Genomic DNA, 20860 nt, shown 5'->3' with positions numbered 1-20860 from the left:
GGACAATATTTTATCCTCTTCCACCATCACGTTTCAGGATTGCTTCTCTGGTACTCTCCTTGGTTTTTTGATTACTCGCTGTCCAACTTCTTTTAAATGGCCTTCTCACTTACACTGATATATTCATGTATTCTGTTCTCTTTAGGCAGGTTGAAATATCTTTGCTGGCCACTAGAGGGAAACGAAAGCCTGAAAAAGCTAGCATTATTCTCTGAGCTGGAAGGAGCCCTTTCCCTTTGGAAAAATGTCCTCTGTCATTTCGGTCAAATGATGCTTCCTCAGGTCCAGTCTAGGAGATGAAAAGGGGACTCCGTCCCCACCTCCTGGGAGAGCTCACTCTTAGTTTCTCTTCAGTCTGCACTTATTGATTCAAACACACAACATATCAATCACCACAATTTTAATGTAAATGTCTAGTTCTCTTATTTATCCTGAGACAGATATTGTTATTTATTTCTTCCCTTTCCATCCTCAATTTTCTGTACAGGGAGATCCCCACACCTAAAGGAGGTTCACAGAAATGGAGAGACTTAGAAGGATTATGTCCCTTGGACAAAAGATTGCAAATGAAGGGGAAAGGGGAAGGCATTTGGCTCCCAGCTAATTGTTGTAGAGAAATCGAAGAAGGCTGAGGGCAGACAACAAAAGTAAAGTCAGGAACCATATTAGCAAGATGCTAACACCCTTTACTAAGTATGAATACCTTATTGGATTAGAAGGAGTGGCTGCCACTGAGTGGGCTCAGAGTTGGCTGTGGCATGCAGGACTTTAAATTGCTAAACCCTGGAAATAGTTGGATTGTCAGGAATTCGAGTCAGTCCAGGTTATGATCCCTTTGGGCTCTGAGGGGTGGGGGAAGGAGGGAATTTCTTTCTCTTCCCCTTCCCATTGATCTTATCATGTAGCAGTAGAGATATTCACCCAGAGAAAGACATCTCTTCTAGAACTGCCAGATGTAAAGTGAGTCTCTGAGTCCTCAATTATGCTTTTTAACACCACCTCTAGACTATTCTCCCTGGTTTGCACTTCAATCAATCAATCAATAAAAATTTATTAAGCACCTACTATGTGCCAGGAACTGTGCTAAGCCTTGGAGATACAAAAAAGAAAAAAAAACAAAAAACAAAAGACATCCTTGACCTTGAGGAGTTTACAATCTAATGAAAGAACTTATAGCCTAACGTTACTTGTACCTGGACTCAAATCTGAGTTGTGTCTTCAGAAGTTGGCTGCTTCTCTTAGGTTTTACGGTGTTGTCTGAGGGTCCAGGTTTCTATTGCTATAGATCAGGAGCCCCCACCCATACGCTTCCTAGATACAATTAACTAAGTCATTTACTAAGATGCTATAGTTATAATAGTAGTTCCAAAATACCCCCCTTCCTTAAAGCCTAGGTACTCTCTCTCAAGTACAAATAGCATCTAAGAAAAGGCTCAACCTTATAGGGCGATGGTAGCAACGCATACATGTAGGGAATACTTGTGGCCAACCAAGGCAGGTTACAGCCCTGATACCAAAGTGTCTTAATACCACCTTCTTTCTCTTCTTGTGGGGTCGCCACAAACCGTCTCTTTGAACTCACTCCTGGTCCCCTCTGAATCATCTCAGGGTTCATGGGAATTTCAAAAGGCAGAGAAAGCCAAACAAAATCCCCATGAGTTACAGATGATGCCCACGGCTAGAGTTTGTTTTCTTCTTTTGTAAAATAAGATGACATCTAGTTTTAGCATTTTATGAATTCCCCTCTCCCTCAAGTAGCTCTGGATGGAATGCTCTGAAGTCCCAGAGGATTTTCTAGGATCACGAATGAGAAGCTATGGTGAGTCCATGACAGTGATCTCTCACATCTATGTAAATTGTTCCATTAAAACCAGCAGTGAAGAGGTCCCTGAACATTGATGTTAAGTGAAATGTAGTCAGCAGAGAAGTTGTTTTTAATTAATTAAAGAGTTTTTCGAGGACCTGAAGGATCAATGCCTTCAGGTTAGAAAGTTTAAAGACTGTTTCTTAAGTGAAAGGAAGAAAATGCCAGGGCACCCCATGCTCGCCGAGGCCGCCCAGTATCACTCAGGCTGGGTCCAGATGGACAAAAGCCTTCCAAGTTTGAGCAACTTTGGCTCTCTGACAGCCCGCCTGCCTCTCTGGAACTTAAAGGGCGGGTGTGAATGTGTGTATGTGTTCGTGCATGCGTGAGTTTGCCCTGGGAACGAGGGAAGGCGGAGGAAAAGAGCAGCATCAGAATGCTGGCTGAGCTGAGGAGCCTTTTCTCCCTGTGCTCTGGCTCAATCCCTTCCTAAAAGCCCAGGGAGAAGGAGGTGGAGATTCCCCAGCTGAAGGGGGAGGGTTTCCTGCGTCTCTCGGACAGGGGCGCACCTCTGCACTACAGAGTGGGACCCGGATCGGAAGACGGAGAAGTCATGCTCTTCATCTGGGCTCTGCCATTGGCCTTAGTGCTCCAGGGGGGCTTCTCTGGTGAGTGTGCTCAGTGTGGGGAGGGGAGGCTGAGGTGTGGAAAGGGAGCCCTGTGGAGGAAAGACACCAGGAGGGCAGTGTGCCTGGGGAGAAGGGGTGCTTGTTGGGGATGGTTTGGAAAATGTGGTGATTTTGAACTCTGTGTGTGTATGTGTGTATGTGCATGCGTGTGTGTGGGGAGGGGGGGGCACAAAAGCCCAGCTGGAAACCTCAAACTTTGGGTCCTGTTCTGAAATGTAATGACAGTACAGAAACTGAGAGCTTGCCAACGGAGCCTGCATTGTATAAACAACTGGTAGCCCTGCAATGGAAACAACTGGCTTTGGAGTCAGAGGGCCTGGGTTCAAATTCTGATTCTGCCTGTGCAGCCCTAGACAAGGCACTTCACCTTGATGGTCGTCAGCTTCTATAAAATGAGAAGCTTGAACCAGAAGATTTCTTCCAATTCTAAGTCGAGGATCCCATAGCATATCGCTGTTCCAAATATTCATTTTAGGGCCCCTAAGGGAAAAGTTGACTTTGTCAATTGGAGGATGAGGTGATAGTTTTCCTCTCCCTCCACCCCCACCCCCCCCATTCCGCGATGCTGGACCTGTGGTCATATCAGACTTTGGACAAGTTACCCTCCTGTTTGCTCTCCTCTGGGTGCTATTCAGCCTATCGGGGCCTTCCTAATTTGTGGTACCCAGAATGGACATGAAATGTGGTCTGACCAGGGTGCATAGAGAAGGGCCGTTCCCTTGTACCCGGACACCAAGCTTCTTCTAACGCAGTCTCAGCACAATGTTGAACCATATTAAGCTCACAGTTCACTAAAATCCTCAGATCTTTCCAAACCAACTGATGCCTAGTTGTGCCTTCTCTGGTTTTGTACTCGTGAACGTGAGGTTTTTGAACCCACATACAACTTTACAATTTTTCCAACTAAATTTCATCTTATTTGGTTAGTCCTAATACCACAATTTTTTAGCCTACAAGACTGTTTTTAATTTTGACTCAATTTATGAGTCTGAACCTCAGGTTTATCCTCTGAAAATAGAGATTATACCTTGTAGCATTATTGTTGTCAGGACCAAATGGGATTATATATATGTGTAGGTATATATATGTAATATGTGTATCTACACACATATTTTATATGTGTGTGTATACACACATAAATGCACAGTATATTGTAGGTACATAATATATTATAAATATACAGGTAACACATCTGTATAGTTATTAATTATTATATCTAATATATCCTCTAGTATAAACATATATGTACACATGTTTGTATATGTGGTTTGTTGTACATATATGCATACACACACAAAGAAAGTGTGTGTGTGTGTGTGTGAGAGAGAGAGAGAGAGAGAGAGAGAGAGAGAGAGAGAGAGAGAGAGAGAGTTTATTTCGAACCTGAAAGCCCGATGTAAGTGTCAACTATTGTTAACAGAAGCCCAGCTTTGGGGAGTTAAAAGGGACTCAGTGGCTGGCCCCCTAGTCCAACTCTTACACAAAAATATTCTCATCATAGGATACCTAACAAGTGGTCATCGGCCTCTGCTCAATGACCATCAAGGAGATGGGACTCAGCACCTCTTCAGGTAGCCCATTCAATTTGGTGGCAGCTGAAATTGTTCAGAAGTTTCTCTTGACAACAAACCTAAACTGGTTTATTTGCAACGTCCATTCATTGCTTCTGATTCTGTCCTCTGGGGCCAGATGGAAAAAGTCTCCTCTCTCTTCCGCTTGACAGCTTTTCAAAAACAATTGTGCCTCCCTGAGTCGAGTCTTATCTCCACCCTGAACATGCCCAGTTCTTTCAGCTGATCCTTCCATGTCATGCACTCCCGGTCCTTCACTGTCTTGGTTGTCCTCTAGATATTCTCTAGCTCAGCAATGATCTTTTTAACCTCAGTGTCCAGCCTGGGCAGAAGACAGTGGGATGTCCTCTTCCCTTTCCTCAGAAGCTGTACTCCTATTAATGCAGCTCCAAATCGTGTGACAGCACGTTTTTGGCTGTCACACCAAACTCCCTTCTTCTGTTGAGCTTTCTGCCCACTAAGACCCCTTTTCAAATGAAATGGTGCTTATAAAGCACTTAGCACAGTGCCTGCTACAAATCTGGCATTGTATAAATGCCGGCTATCATTATTATTATTATTTAAACAGGAAGGGCTTAACTGCTATCTAACCATACCTTCACTATCTAGTATTTGTGAAGTCAAGTTCTAGTATCCAAGTGCAGTACTTTACACTTACCTAAAAATAGAACAGGCTGCCCTAATTACCTGTTACCTAAAATATCTATGAGCCACTAATGAATGGAAACACTAATCCCAGCTATCAGGGATACCATAGCAGGATTTGTACTTTAGATTGAGCTTGTAGGGATGGCTAGGTGGCACAGTGAATAGAACACTGGCCCTGGAGTCAGGAGAACCTGAGTTCAAATTCAGCCTCAGACACTTAACACAAAAACTAGCCGTGTGTCCTTGGGCAAGTCACTTAACCCCAATTGCCCTCCAAAAAAGCAAAAAAAAAAAAAAAAAAGAAAAATAGATTGAGCTTGTAGCAGACTCCTTCTCCTTCTTGAGGTTCTACAATTCTGAGATTTTGACTCTGCACCTATGATCATCCGGCTGATTGATCAACAACGATGTGCCCATGTTCCAGGCACCAAGGATGCAGATTCAAGAATATAATGATTCCTGCTCTCAATGAGCTTATGTTCAAATGGGAAAGCCAGAATATGGAGGACTCCATCAAGGAATCACTAAGTCCAGTGCCTCATTCATTTGGGTCCCATCCCAAACACAGAACCCATTCTCTCCCCAGAGAGGTTACATCAGTCACCGAGGACCCAGAATCTCAGTTGTGTTAAACTGTGGCTTGGACCCAGATGATGATTTTTCCAAGTCCAGCTGTGTCTCTCTTGTCTCTCTTGCAATAGGAAAGAAGCAACACATGCTTTCCATTTGACTGGCTTAGGTTATGTATCCCTGTTGCTGTTTGGATCCATGGTTTATAATAGGGGTGTGGATTTTATTTTGTCTGACAGCTATTCAAAGAAAAGCCCTTTAAAGCTTCCTTGTCCCTGCTAGGCTATTCATGCGATCATGTGATCCTCCTATCATTCAAACTCAGTTGTCACAGGTAAGAATTTAGAAAGTATCTTCTAATATGTTCCTCCATTTTGACCTCTTGTTATTCCACAAAGACAACATTCTATCTCTGGGCTCTGGGCATGTTCTCTGACTGTCCCACATGGAGTTGTCACTGTGAGTTCTTTTAAAAGTTTTTATTGCTATCTTTTATCTTATATTATTTACATTTCCCAGTGTGGTCCCTCCCCTTCCCCCTAACCCTCCAAGAGAACATTACTTCAGCTAAATTAACCAACCTATCAAAAAGAGTATACCAGTATATGTGATGCTTCCCCCCCCCACCCCTTAATCACCCTTCTCTACAAAGACATGGGGGAGCGGCTTTATAGGATCCTGGATTTGGAGTTGGAAGACACAATAGAGACCATCAAATCCTCCCCCTCATTGTACAAAAAAGGAAACTGAGGTATAGGGAGGTTAAGGAGCTTGACCTTCACACGTGTCTGAATCCAAATTTGAACTCAGGACTTCCTGCCTCAAGGGCCAGAGCACCGTTCTATGCTGCCTTCTTAACATCTCTTCTGTGGAACCAAGCCTGATCATTACAATTCGACATTTTTTTGTTCTTGCGTTTTCCAGTTACACTGTTGTCGACATTTAAGCAGATCTCTCTTATTTCACTTTGCATTAATTTGTAAAAATCTTTCCCATCCTTTTCAGTCATCACATACCTCATTTCTTTTTTTTTTTTTTTAAAGCAATCGGGGTTAAGTAACTTGCTCAAGGTTACACGGCCAGTTATTTCTGGGTGTGGTGCTGAGTATCTGAGCCCGGATTTGATCCAGGTCATCCCGACACTGGATCCGGTGCTCTTACTCACTGTGCTACCTGGCTGCCCCACACATACCTCATTTCTTACTTCAGAGTAACATCCATGTGCCACACGGTATTTAGCCATTCCCCAATTAGTGGGCATCACTTCCATTCCAGTTCCTTGGTCCTACAAAAAGGGCTTTGACAAATACTGTGGTGTAGATACCTCCACATGCATTTAACTGAAGGCCACTCAGATTCTACAACGGGGACAGAATGATTTCTCAAGTTCAGTCTTCTGTATTTCTTACTGCTAGACAGAGTTCCAAGTGGATAGAATTTTAGATTTGGAGTTAGAAAGAACTGAGTTCAAATCTGGCCTCAGACACTTACTAGCTAGCCATACAACTTTGAACTAGTCATTTAACCATTTTTCAACCTCAGTTTCCTCATCTGTAAAATGGGGATAGTAATAGGAACTACCTCGCAGGGTTGTTGTGAACATCAAATGAGAAAATGTATGTAAAGCTCTTTGCAAATCTTAAAGCCTTATATAAATGTTGGCTATGATGATGATGATGATCATTATTATTAAGGTCCCTTGTAGACTGTGCCAGCTTTCCAATTCCAGACCCTGCAGGAGTCTATGTTCTGATGGCATAGTTCTCAGTCTCTGGGATGTGGCTTTTATTAAGCCTCAAGTATTGGGGTCTGCTTTCCATCAGGATGTGGCTTTCATTTCTTTTGGCTTCCATTAAAGCCCAACTCTGGTGCCACATCATGTCATGGAAGGGATGGTGGGTCCTGGAAGTCTAGGCCAGGAGAACACAAGTTTTGACAGGTTCTGCCAAGCCAAAGGGTTACCATTCCAGCCTGGCAGAGACTATTGTTGACTCTCTGGCTGTGGGGCAGCATAACTACGTTCAGAGCTCATCAACAGTGGTTTGGCCACCAGGGGACTCATTTTTATGATCATAGTAACTCATGAAGACCATGCACTAATTTAAGATGTGGAAGGATTTGAGGACTAGGTGGGTAATAGAAATTTCCATGCCACAGGACACTATGGAACCTTAAAATATTCAGGGAAGAAGGGCTTAAAGAGGAAAAGTACTGTATGGGAGTCCGAATCGCCTCAGGGTGGAGTAATGCTTTTCTTTCATCTGATCTACCCTGAACTACAGAAAGGTACTAAAAATGGGAAATTTCATCATTTCTTTTTTTTTTAAGCCAGGAGCAATAATACTAAGCACATTTTTTCAAATCTTTATTTTATCTTTATATAACCTGTACTTCTGAATATATCCTTTTCCTTGCCCCTCCCAAGGCAGCCATCTCTTGTAGAGGGATATGGATTCGACCAAGGCCTTTATTGGTATGGGGAACTCCCAGGTGAGGAAATTAATTCTACCAATGGAGGTTGGCATTTACTCCGTAATTTATATACTCAGAGCTGCCTAGAGCACTGAAAGAGTAAACGTCTTGCCCAGGGTCACAGTCAGTAAGTATCAGAGGAAGGATTCAGATCCAAGACTTCTTAGACTATTCCATACTACATGTCTTGTATCAAAGAAGAAAAAGGAAAGTAAAAAAAGGTTCACCAAAATTGAACAACATATCAAAAGAGTCTGATAATGTCCCACACCCATAGTCCCCAATGTCTGCATGGAAGAAAGGAGAAAAGGGTATTTTTTAATCTTTTCTTTGAACTCAAGTTTTGTATAAATTTAAGTTAAATTTTAATTAAATTGTATAAGTATAAATATAATTTATAGTTAAATTAAATTAAACAACCTAATTACAGTGCCTTTAAAATTACAGAGGTCCCCCCCTCCCCGCCATTTACATTGTATGTTAGTTTTCTGGTTCCACTGATTTCATTCTTCATCAGTTCATATAAATTTTCTCAAGCTTCTCTGCATTCTTCCTGTTTCTAATGGAGTGATATTATTCCATGATGTTTACATGTTTACTAAGCATTCCCTATTTGGTAGGGGGGCTGCTTTGTTTTCATTTTCTTGGCTACCAGAAAAAAGTGCTAAGCAGTTCATATCTCTTTTAAGTTTGTAAAGAACTTGCCTTTCTATTTAGGTCTGTGACATAGGCAATGTAACTATATCCCCATTTTAGAGATGAGCAAATAGAGTCACAGAGAGGTTAAGTGACTAATCCAAGGTTGCACAGTAAACATCAAAACTGAGGTTTGAGCTCAGGTTTCCTGGGTCTAAATTTGGCATTCTTTCTAGGATATCCAGCTTCTAAATGATGATCTCATTTGTGGATAATCAGAACTAGTTAGCAGTTGCAGACCTGGAGATTCCAGAGGGAGTTATCTGCACTCCTCAGAGGCTCTCACAATTTTTGGTTCTGTTTGCAAGCAACTGGGCTGGAAGGGATACATGTATACACATACATACATACATCCTGTACATGTACATATATAATGCATAGATACACTTATAACATGCATACATATATAATATATGTATGCTAAGTATAGACATATGCAAAAATATATATTCAAATACAAAAAGATACTTTGAAAAAAGAAAGCACATTATAGACCTTAAAAAGCAATATTAATATGTGTTAATTATTGCTAAAATAGTTGTAATAATAATAAATATTTATATGATGTTTTTAAGATTTGCAAAGTACTATATATGTATATATGTGTATATATTCATATATAATCTCATTTGACATGACACAACCATAAAACTATAATTATACTGAATATATCCTAAAGCAGGAGGATCCAGGAAAAAGTTTATGGGACGTGGAGTTCGGTCTTGGTCAATTCCCTTAACCACTATAGATCTCAGTTTTGTCATATGTAAAAGTGGGCCAGTCAAGGTGTGCTGGGAGTGGAATTCCCAGGAACCACCAAAAGTCTGAAAAAATGACTTTGCATTTTCATTTAATTATCTCATACTCTAGTTTTAAGCTAAAAATATCACATTAAGCATACACATTGTGCTTAAATTTAGTTAAGGTGTTGTTTCTTTGGTTAGAGGAATTCAAAATAATTTTCCCAATAGCTGACTGCTCTATTGAGTTTGCCTTTGAAAATTGATAAATAAAAGTCTCCAGTTACTCATCCAGATGCAATGTCCTGCCCACGCCCATGGTCCTGTTATAAACAGGGATGTTGCTGGGATAAGTGGCCTGGGCCGTCTCTAAGCTTCCATAGAGCTCCTCTTCCTTTTTCAGTCTAATGGTCTCCCTGCCTACTCTTAGAGGTATTATCAGTGTCCAACGATATAATACGCATGGAAGCATTTTGTCAAGTATTAGACATATACGAGGTATGATTATTAGTGAGTTTTTCTTTGATGATTTAAAATACATCTCAGAATACCAATACCCCAAAAGTCAACATTTTGAAAAACTTGGCTGTTTAGGCAGGGCTTCAAAAAGCATTCTTGATTGTTGGAGGATGATTTAATTCTGGTTAAAGGAGACTTAGGGAAATCCTGGTGGCACAGTGGATAAAATGTTGGCCCTGGAGTTGGCAAGACCTGACCTCAGACACTGGTCTAGTGGCTTAGCCCTGTTTGCCTCAGTTTCCTCATCTGTAAAATGAGCTAGAGAAGGAAATGGCAAATCACTTTAGTGTCTTTGCCAAGAAACCCCCCCCCCAAAAAAAAAAGGGTCACAAAGTGTTGGACATGACTAATCAACTAAACAAGGGGGACTTACTAGAGTGTAATTTTTTTGCTGACAGGAGTAGAGAGGATTCTGAGAAAGTCAGAGGGGATTCTTTCCGACTGAACTAAGGTCTCCCTTTCCAGGGAGAGCTTGTTCAACAAGCAAAGGAGAGCAGGAGCAGGACTCTGTCTCTTTAATAGGATGCAGCCAATGAGAGAAAGATGGGAGGCTGCAGCTCTGCCTCATTCCCTCCCTTTTGCTGGAGCAACACGGGTGCCCCACCCATGGCAACTGTCCAATCTGAATGTCTGGCAAGATATGGGAAACCAAGAAATCAGCCTACAGGAGTCCAGAACAGGCAATTTCTCAAATGGCCAGGAAGCTGGAAAGGAAAGGGAAAATAAGAGAGGCAGCTTTGGCTGAAAGCAATTGGGACAGGAAGGAACTCTGTCCTGGTCAACAATCGTCATCTCTGCTCAAAGTCCAATGGCATAAGTGCTGTGCAAATCATTGAGAAAGGGACTGAGTCCCTTTTCTGTCAGGCTGTCCAAGGGGCAGAAATTGACTTCCAACCCTAACTCTGAACTTTGTAGTGAATTTCCCTGGTTTTCCCTGGGTTCTTCACAAAGGTACTCCATCCACTGGCTGTCCCTCATACCCAGAATACACTACCCCCTCACCTTTACATCAGAGAATTCTTAATTTCATTTTTCAAAGATATTTCATTGATTTTTTTCACTTTACATTTTCAGATTCATCTCACTTCATAGAGGTCTCGCTTTGTTACGTTACCTCATCTGAAAGTGCATGAAGCATTTCACATCTGTAACAACCCTGTCCCCAACTCTCTCTTTTTTAAAATGAATGGAAATTTATTTTCTCTCCTTCCCATCCCTTATCCCATTTGCAGAAAAAAAGGAAATTTCTGATAACAAATATGCATAGTTAAGCAAAATAAATTTCCTCAAGGACTATTCATATATGTGTGTGCAAGAATCCATATATACTGCACTCAGAGCAAATGTGTAGATAGATACAACATACATGTACATGAATATATGCCACACTCAAAGTCCATTGCATGTCTGTCATGGGTACCATGTTTCATCTTGGTCCTCTGGAATCATGAATGGTCATTGTATTGATCAGAGTCCTTACGATTTTCCTAACTTCAAGATTCATATGGGGTGGCTAGGTGGCACAGTGAATAGAGCACCAGCCCTGGAATCAGGAGGACCTGAGTTCAAATTTGGCCTGACACTTAACACAAAAACTAGATGTGTGACCTTGGGCAAGTCACTTAACCCCAATTCCCCTACCTTCCCCCTTCCAAAAAAAAAAAAAGATTCATATGAAGCACACTCTACAGGATGCCTTTCTTGATTCCCCCAATGCTAATTAGCTTGCATCTATTTGTTATATATTTACATACATACATGTCTTCCCCAGTAGAATCACAGTTCCTTGAGAGTAGGGATTGGTTTTTTCTTTCTTTGTATTCCCAGCACATTCAGAGATGGCTAGGTGTTTCAGTGGGTAGAGCACTGGGTCTGGGTTCAGGAAGACCTGAGTTCAGATCTGTCCAGACACTTGCTAGCTGTATGACTCTGAGCAAATCACTTAACCTCTGTTTACCTCAGTTTCCTCATCTGCAAAATGGAGATAATAATAGCATCTACCTCACAAAGTTGTTGTGAGGAACAAATGAGACAATATTTGCAAAGCACTTAGCACAGTGTGTGGCCCATAGCAGATACTATATAAATGCTAGCCATAAGTTATTATTGGGAAGCACATGGGAGTTAATACATTTAAAAAAAATCTTTAATTGACTTCTCAGAGTCAGAAGGTACCACTGAAGTCACCCAGGATAGTTTTCCTTCCATGGATCTACATTTCTTTTTCTTTTTTTCTTTTGTCAACCTCATTGATAACACTCCTCTCCCTTAAAGCTTTACCCACCTTCCACTGGAAAAAGAAAAACAAAACCCTTGTAACAAACAAGCACAATTAGCAAAACACATTTCTGTGTGTATGTTGTGTTGGAAAATATATATTTACAAAAAAAATATATGTTTCTTGGGCAGCTAAGTGGCACAGTGGATAGAGCAAGGGTGGGGAACCTTCAGCGTCGAGGCCACATGTGGCCCTCTAGGTCCTCAAGTGTGGCCCTTTGACTGAATCCAAACTCTATAGGACAAATACCCTTAAAAAATGTATTTGTTCTGTAGAACTGAACAAAGTCAAAAGGACTCACCCAAGGGCCTAGAAGGCCCATGTGGCCTCGAGGCTACAGGTTCCCCACCCCTGGAATAAAGCATTGACCCTGGAGTTAGGAGGACCTGAGTTCAAATCTGGTCTCAGACATTAGCTATGTATGTGACCACGGGCAAGTCACTTAACCCTGATTGCCTTCCCCTTCCTTCCCCCCCCCCCCAAAGAAAATACATCTTTCCTTCTATATATCGAGTCTGTCACTTCTTCATCAAGAGTCCTCTGGCACTGTGGTTGGTCACTGTATTACTTTTATATCTTTCACAGTTGTTTTTCTTTACAATGGTGGCATTACTGTGTGAAGTGTTCTCCTGGTTCTGCTCGTTTCCTTCCAAATCAGTTCATATACATCTTCCTAAGTTTCTCTGAACTTACAGCCTAATAACATTCTACTACATTCATATAACATAATTGTTTCAACCTTTCCCTTATTGAAGGTTCTTCGCCATTGCAAAAAGAGCTGCTATCATTATTTGTCTGCTTGTTTGTATGTGTGGTTGTTTGTTTTAGGTACATATGGGTCCTTTATTCCTTTGGGGTATAAGCCTAATAGCAGTATGACTGGGTCACAAGGTGTGCTCAGTGCAGTGACTTGGAGCACAGTTCCAAATTGCCGCCCAGAATGGCTGCACTGATTCGCAGCTCCACCAACAGGGCATCAATGCTGCCTGTTTTCTTTCACCCCTCCAACACCTGTGGTTTTCCTTTTTTATCATCCGTTCCGATTTAAAAAGTATGAGATAGAATCTCAGAGTTGTTTTGATTTGCAGTTCTCTAATTATTAGTGATTTGGATCACTGCTTCTCATGTGCTTTGTTATTTGGATTTCTTCCTCTAAGAACTGCCTGTTCATATCCTCTGTTCCTTGATCTATTGGAGAATGAATCTTCTTATAAGTTTGAATCAATTCCCTACATATCTTAGAAATGAGACCTTTATCTGCCTTTTCCACCTCTAGCTCTGGAATCCATAACCAAATCAATGTTACCATTGTTTCTGGAAAGGGTAGATCAGTTAATTCTCCTAGAATCCACTTGAGATAAAAATAGCCAGCATTTGTAGTTTGCAAAGGCTTTATGTATACTGTCCCAATTTATCCTCACAACAATCCTAGGAGGCAGGTGCTCTTATATCATTCTCATTTGACAGATAAGGAAACTAAAGTTAAGTGATATGTTCAAGGTCACAGGGATAGTAAGTGTCTGAGGCTGAATTTGAACTCAGATCTTCAAATCTAATACTCAGTCCACTGAGCCACCCAGCTGCCTCCAGAACCAAATTTTTTTGGTTGCCATAACCCTTATGTGTTATGTATTCCTATTAAAATATAATCTCCTTGAGGACAGGGACAGTCTTGATCTTGTATTTGTATTAGCATAGTGCTTAGCAAAAAAGTAAGCAATATTTTTTCTTTCCTTCCTTCCTTCCTTCCTTCCTTCCTTCCTTCCTTCCTTCCTTCCTTCCTTCCTTCCTTCCTTCCTTCCTTCCTTCCTTCCTTCCTTCCTTCTTTCCTTAGTCCCATGGATATCACATCCCTCTTCTAGAGACTGGGGGCCCATCTGCTGCCTCTACTGCTCCCTCAGCTGACCCATTCCTGCCCCACCCCAGAGTCAAAGGAGATGGCAGCTTCCACATCTTCCCTTACTTCATTGCTACACCCTTGTCCCCATTCCCTTTGGCTGTCTTCTTGTCTTTCTCAGACTGCTGTCAAGGGTTGGGAGTCAGAGAGGTGGGAGACATCAGCAGCAAGGAATGGGTTACTGTTTCCCCAGAATGACTGCACTTGCACCCTCCTCAGGGAGTCCTGACAACTTTGAGACTACTTATATCACATCTTCAGTGGGGACCCCCAGGGAATCAGGAATGCTGGCTACTCTTCTGGAAACCTCCCTGGAGAGGCAGCCCGGTGCATGAAAAGGATGCTGGATTTGGACTCTGAGGACCTCAGCTCGAATTCTTACCTGCATGAGCTTAATCTCTCTGGACTTCAGTCTCCCCATCTGTAAAATGAGAACATTGGACTAGACTGAGAAGGTCCCCTCCTACTCCAAATCTAGGCTCATGTGATCTCTTCTAAATCTAAGTTGAATTTAAGAATAAAATCAGAAGAAAGCTTTTCCCCTTGAGGAGGATTTGAGCTAAGCTAGATGTGGCCTCAGACATACAAAGAACAGCATGTTTTTGGCAAGCTGAGGGGGTTAGACACAATTTAAAATACAAACCCAAACCCTACTTGGCATGTCTGCTTTCCTTCTTTGCCTATTTGTATAGTCTTTGGGGGGAGGGTAGCAGGGGGATGGGGAAGGGGAAGGAGGCAGAGAAGCAAGGAGAAATGGAAACAGAGGTCCAGGAAAATGAGCTGTCCCCAGTCTCGTCTTTTATTTACTTCATCTAACTCCTGAGTCCCTTCATCAGTGAGTCATCCAGGCCTTCCAGGACCAGGGGGACTTGTGAGAGTTGGAAGAGATGTCAGGGTTGGAGGGGATGGGATGAGGGGAAAGGTTGACTGTAGCATCTATGCAAGCCAGATGCTAGAAACAACTAGCAGCCAACATGCCTATCTCTGCTGAGCAGGGGTTTGGGCTAGCAATGGGGAGAAGCAAGTTATTGTGAGAGGGCCTCTCCTTCCTCTGAGCTCATTTGATTAGAGGAACTTTGGCAGTCCAGTGCTGGGAAAGAGCTACAACTAATCACATCATAGAACAAGTCGAACAATATTTCTTTTGTTCCCCCTTCCTTGCCCCTTCCTCTCTCATCCCCAATTCTTCCTAAACCCCAGGTTGCCCCCAGAAGGGTTGGGCCAACAATTTGAGAAGCAGGTTTTAACTGCTAGGTTCTATAGTGATTCAAAGAGGAAAAATTCATCTCTGCCTTCAAGAAGTTTACATTCTACTAGAGAGAAACACACAAACAAGTAAATACTAGGCAGGTGGAAGAGGGATATTAATGTAGAAGAGGGGCAAGGAGGTGGTGGGAGGCAGGAGGCTCAGGAAGGCTATAGCAGCTGAGCTGAGCCTTGAAAGATGGTAAGGACTCAAAGAGGAGGAGAAGAGAGGAGGGAGCGTAGTCCAAGTCCCGGAGCAGCTTGAGTTCCTGCATAGAGATGAAAGAAGGAATACTGGTGCAGTTTGAATGAGATGCAAAGTACATGAAGGGGAGTAATGAGGTAAGAATGAAGTGGGGCTGAAGCCAGATTGCAGAAGTCCTAAAATACCGAGTAAGAAGTTTTTGTTTTTGTCTTAGAGGCAACAGTCATTGTTTTTCAACATTAATTTAAAAAAAAATTGAGTTCCAAATTCTTTCCCTCTCTTCAACTCCGTCCCCACCCACTGAGAAGATAAACAATATACCTGTTAGGCACATGAAGTCAGGCAAAACATATTTCCATATTAACCATGTTACAAAAGCAAAACAAAACAAACATAAGAACAAAAAGAAACAAGTTTTTTTTTTTTTCAAAAAGAGTATGCTTCAATCTTTGTTCAGACTTCATCAGTTCTCCCTGGAGATGGACAGCACTTTTCATCATGGGTCCTTTTGAATTGTCTTAGATTGTCTCAGAATTGTCATTCTGTTAATCAAAATAGTTAAGTCTTTCATAGTTGATCATCTTTACAATATTGCATTTACCATGTGCAATGATCTCTTGGTTCTGTTCATTCACTCTGCATCAATTCATATAGGTCTTCCCAGGTTTCTCTTGAAACCATCCCCTTCGTCATTTCTTATGGCAAAATAGTAAATAGTACTCCGTCCCAATCATGGCACAAATAGAGTCATATTTAGACATTTAGACATTGCCCAACTGATAGGCATCCCCTCAATTTCTAATTCTTTGCCATCATGAAAAGAGCCATTATGAATATTTATTTGCATATAGAGCTCTCTCCTTTTCCTTTGCTTTCTTTGGGATACAGATCTGGTAGTGGTATTGTTAGGTCAAAGGGCATGCACAGTTTTAAAGCCCATTAAGCATAGTTCCAAGTTGTTCTTTAGAATAGTTGGACCAGTTCACAACTCCACCAACACCACATTAATGTCCCAATATTTCCACCTCCTCTCCAGCATTTGTCATTTTCCTTTTCTGCCATATTAGCCAATATGATAAATGTGAGGTGGTATCTCAGAATGGTTTCAAGTTGAATTTATTTGATCAATAATCATTTAGAGCATTTTGATGTGATCATAGATAACTGATTTCTTCTGAAAACTACTTGTTCATATCTTTTGACCATTTATCAATTGGGGAATGGCTCTTATTTCTACAAATATGACTCTATTTCCTATATATTTGATAACTGAGGCCTTTACCAGATAAACTTACTGAAAAAATTTTTTCCTAATTGCCTGCTTTTCTTCTAATTTTGACTTCATTGGTTTTGTTTGTGCAAAATCTTTTTGATTTTATGTTATCAAAATTATCCATTTTACTTCCTGTGAGCCTCTTTATCTATTATTTGATCATAAACTCTTCCCTTATTCATAAATCTACCAGTAAAATTTTCCATGATCCCCTAATTTACTTTAAAAAAAATTTTTCCCTCAATCTATTTATTTATTTATTTGTTCATTTATTTATTTGTTCATTCATTCATTTGTTTGTCTATTTGATTACTTTTGGAGGGGGGGAAGACCAGGCAATTGGAGTTAAGTGACTTGCCCAAGGTCACAGAACTAGTTGTGTCAAGTGTCTGAGGCTGGATTTGAACTCAGATCTGCCTGATTTCAGGGACGGTGCTCTATTCACTATACCACCTAGCTGCCCTGACCTCTAATTTACTAATAGTATCAGCCTTTATGTCTAAATCATGAACCCTCTTTGACCATATCTTGGTATATGGTGTGAGATGCTGGTCTGTCTACTTTCTTCCAAATTGCTTTCCAGTTTTTCCAGATATTTTTGTCGAATGGTAAGCTCTTGCCCCCCAGAAGTTTTGATCTTTGGGTTTATCAAACACTAGATTACTATGGTCATTTACTACTATGTATTGTGTACCTAATCTATTTCACTGATTCACCACTTTTCATGGCTACCACTCTGCAATATTGTTTGAAATCTGGTACTTCTTGGCCTCCGTTCTTCACATTTATTTTCATTGATTCCAACAGGGAGTCACTGAAGGTTGGTTTTGGTTTTTGTTGATCTTGGTGGTGATGATGGATTTTTGTTTTTGTTTTGCCGAGGCCATCAGGGTTAAGTGACTTGCCCAGGGGTCACACAGTTAGTAAGTATTAAGTGTCTAAGGTTGGATTCAAACTCAGGTCCTCCTTACTCCATGGCCAGTTCACTGTGCTACCTAGCTGCCCTTCCATTGAAGGTTTTTGAGTGTTCAGGTGACACCAGACCTTTGATTTCGCTGGTTTAACATAACAAGTTACAATGATAATATTCTACTTACCAACTTGGAGTCTTGGAGAGTTTGTCTGGAGCCCTTGAAGGTTAGGAGGCTTGTCCAAAGCCACACAACCAGTATGCCTGAAGCAAGAACTGGGTTCTGGCTTCTAATGATCTCGGGCAAGTAACTTTACTTTCCTAAGACTCAGTTTCCCCATCTGTAAAATGGAGATGTTAATCATTGGAACTGATTTCAAGGATCAAGAGGTCTATTAGTCTTGCACTCTGGCTACCAAGGCCAAGCAGGATTTTACTATTTATATAGAATGAATTGACTCATATTCTTCTTTGATAAGAGAAGGCCTCGGTGTGGACACAGTAGTGTTCCATCCCTATGGAGCCCATTCCTAAGAAACCTGAGACTTGTATGGAGGCAGAGATCCTGGATGGGGAAGGATGCTGGGAAGTAGGGCAAGGTGGTGGTGGAGAATTGTGGTTGTCCATCCTTCACTTCCACTACGTCAACCAGGGCAAAGATTACTGGGGACCATGTTCCTAGTGCCTGCCTTCAGGATAAAACAAAATTCCTCAGTTTGGGATTTTAAATCTTCCATCATCTAACCCCACATCACCTTCTCAGATTTATTCTGCCTCATTCTCCTTCAAACATTCCACATTCCAGCCAAACTAGTCTACTTGCCAGTTCAGTTAGCTGAACTCTGCATTCCATCTCCTGCCCTCATTCCTTGGCACGGGCTGTGCCAAATGCCTGGAATATTCTCCATTTTTACCTCTAACTCTTTTTATATTCTTATTTTTTTTTTTTGGTGAAGGAATCGCAGTTAAGTGACTTGGCCAGGGTCACACACCTACTAAGTGTCAAGTGTCTGAGGTTGGATTTGAACTCAGTCCTCCTGACTCCAGGGCCGGTGCTCTATCCACTGGTCCCTCTCATCTCCAACTCTTATCTCTTGAAGTTTCACTTTAGGCATCACCTCCACAGGAAACTTTATTCAATCCCCCAGTCATTCCTTTCTCCCTCCTTAAATGATCTTGTATTTCAGTATCTGGTTCTATGTTCTATCTACTGGTAGAACGGAATGCTCTCAAGAGAAAGGATATGTTATGTCTCAGTATTCCTATTGTCCAGCATCGTGCCTGGCTAAATAAATATTTGTTGTATTGGATTCCCTCATAGGAGTATTGTGGGGATCAGAGAAGATGATGGATATGAAAGTGCTAAAAAAAAAAAAAAAAGAAAAACAATAAACTGTCTGATACTCTCTCCATGGCATGGGGGTTTGCTAATTAATATTTAACCACTGACTCTACCCCCCAAAGTGGCAAGAGATGCTTTTTGCATTATTAATATTTTCTTAAGAAAGTCTAGAGAATCAATAAATCAAGACCTGATTTATAGCATTTGCAGTTTTCTGAGGCTGAACATTTAATAAGAAGCCGTTGAACTTGGTCCTGGGCCCCTTGGAATCAGGGAACCAAAGTTCTCTGGTCAGTTACTTGCCCATTCTGATCCCCAGTATCTTCATCTGTCAAATGATGGGACTGAGTTAGATGACCTTCTAAAACATCTTCCAAGCTCAGAATCATTAACATGCAAGTGGAAGGTCTTGTGATGGAAACAGTCATAGTCAGAGGGGCAGTTACCTCCTGTGTCTCCACTGGGTTCCCACCAGGGACTATCAGTCATAATTATGGCTTATGGCAAGGCATGGGGGTAGTAACTGATAAATTGATATTGTCCAGTCATTTTCGTGGAGTCTGACTCTCTGTAACCCCATTTGGGGTTTTCTTAGCAAAGGTAGTAGAGTAGTTTGCCATTTCCTTCTCCAGCTCATTTTACAGATGAGGAAACTGAGGTGAACAGGGTTAAGTGACTTGAACAGGGTCCCATAGCTAGTAAGTTTCTGAAGCCAGATTTGAACTCATCTTCCTAACTCCAGGGCCAGCATGCTATCCACTTTACCACTTTGCTGCTTTTATAAATGGTTAAATGCTTGGATAACTTGGATGTGAAATTACCAGTATTGCCAAGAAGGTCTATGGTGACAGATAAGTGATAGCAGCCATTTCCCTAGGCCAGATAATAACTGATGCTGATTTTCAGGCCTTTTACGGGAAGTATTTTAGGGCATCTTTTTCTAAGGGCAGGGCAGCTAGGTCCCACTCTTAAGAGTTGGACACAAATGAAATGAATGAAAAACAACAAAATGCTGAAGGCAACATTGACAGATCTCTGGGGCAGATCTTACCGTCTGCATTATAGGACCTACTTAGGCAATAACTGCAGGTCCCATAGAAGGATATAATGGAGAGAACACTGAAGGAGGACTGAGGAGATGTGTATTCTAGGCCTGGCTCAACCATCATGAGAGATCCAGGTTCCTGACCTGTCAAATGAGGATAATTTGCTCTGCTTCTCCTGTAAGATCTAATGAGATAATGGATGTGGAAATTATGGTAAATATGAATCACCCTCGAGATATAAGGTGATGATACCAAAAGAGCTAATGCAATCTTTTTTTTTTCTTTAAAAAAAAAACCACCATTGGCACTATCAAATTAACTTCTCCCTCTCTGTCCCCTTCTTCCCTGCAGTAAAATCTTCCCTTTTTAATTAAAAAAAATTTTTTTTCCCAATCACATGTAAAGACAATTTTTAACATCTTTTTTTTTTATTTTGAGTTCCAAATTTTCTCTCTCTCTTCCTCACTTCCCCCCTCCCCGATACAGTAAGAAATTTGATATAGGTTAATACATGTGCAATCATGCAAAACATATTTTCATGTTAGTCATGTGGTGAAAGAAGACACAGAACAAAAGATTAAAAAAAAAGTGAAAAATGGTTCAATCTGTATCCAGACTCCATCAGTTCTTTCTCTGGATATGGATAACATTTTTCACTGTGAGTACTTTGGAATTGTCTTGATCATTGTATTTCTAAGAATAGCTAAGCCATTTTCAGTTGATAATCATACAGTATTGCTGTTAATATGTGCTATGGTCTTCTGGTTCTGCTCACCTCACTTTGCTTTTACTTTATGTAAGTCTTTCCAGGTTTTTCTGAAATCACAATTTCTTCTTTCTTTCTTTCTTTCTTTCTTTCTTTCTTTCTTTCTTTCTTTCTTTCTTTCTTTCTTTCTTTCTTTCTTTCTTTCTTCTTCTTCTTCTTCTTCTTCTTCTTCTTCTTCTTCTTCTTCTT

The 20860-nt window shown here is 41.1% G+C and overlaps 1 protein-coding gene across 4 annotated transcripts in view; it reads left to right on the top strand.

The window, feature by feature from the left end:
* Window positions 1-2159: 2159 nt before the first annotated feature.
* PLAC9 (placenta associated 9) overlaps window positions 2160-20860 on the top strand; it is a 28419-nt gene continuing 9718 nt past the window's right edge. Inside the window, exon 1 of one of the 4 annotated variants that reach the window (XM_069068354.1) lies at window positions 2160-2472. In XM_069068354.1, the coding sequence (XP_068924455.1) occupies window positions 2418-2472 (55 nt within the window). In that variant the 5' untranslated portion in view covers window positions 2160-2417. The remainder of the gene's footprint in view (window positions 2473-20860) is intronic. The other 3 variants (XM_069068351.1, XM_069068355.1, XM_069068353.1) reach the window with 3 other exon arrangements.

This window comes from Petaurus breviceps, unplaced genomic scaffold, assembly GCF_028583685.1.
Source record: "Petaurus breviceps papuanus isolate PSGF00001 unplaced genomic scaffold, PetGlider_PUasm1.0 90762, whole genome shotgun sequence".
NCBI lineage: Eukaryota > Metazoa > Chordata > Mammalia > Diprotodontia > Petauridae > Petaurus > Petaurus breviceps.
The sequence above is the reverse complement of the archived record's forward strand: the minus strand, read 5'-3'. Positions and strand labels throughout refer to the sequence as shown.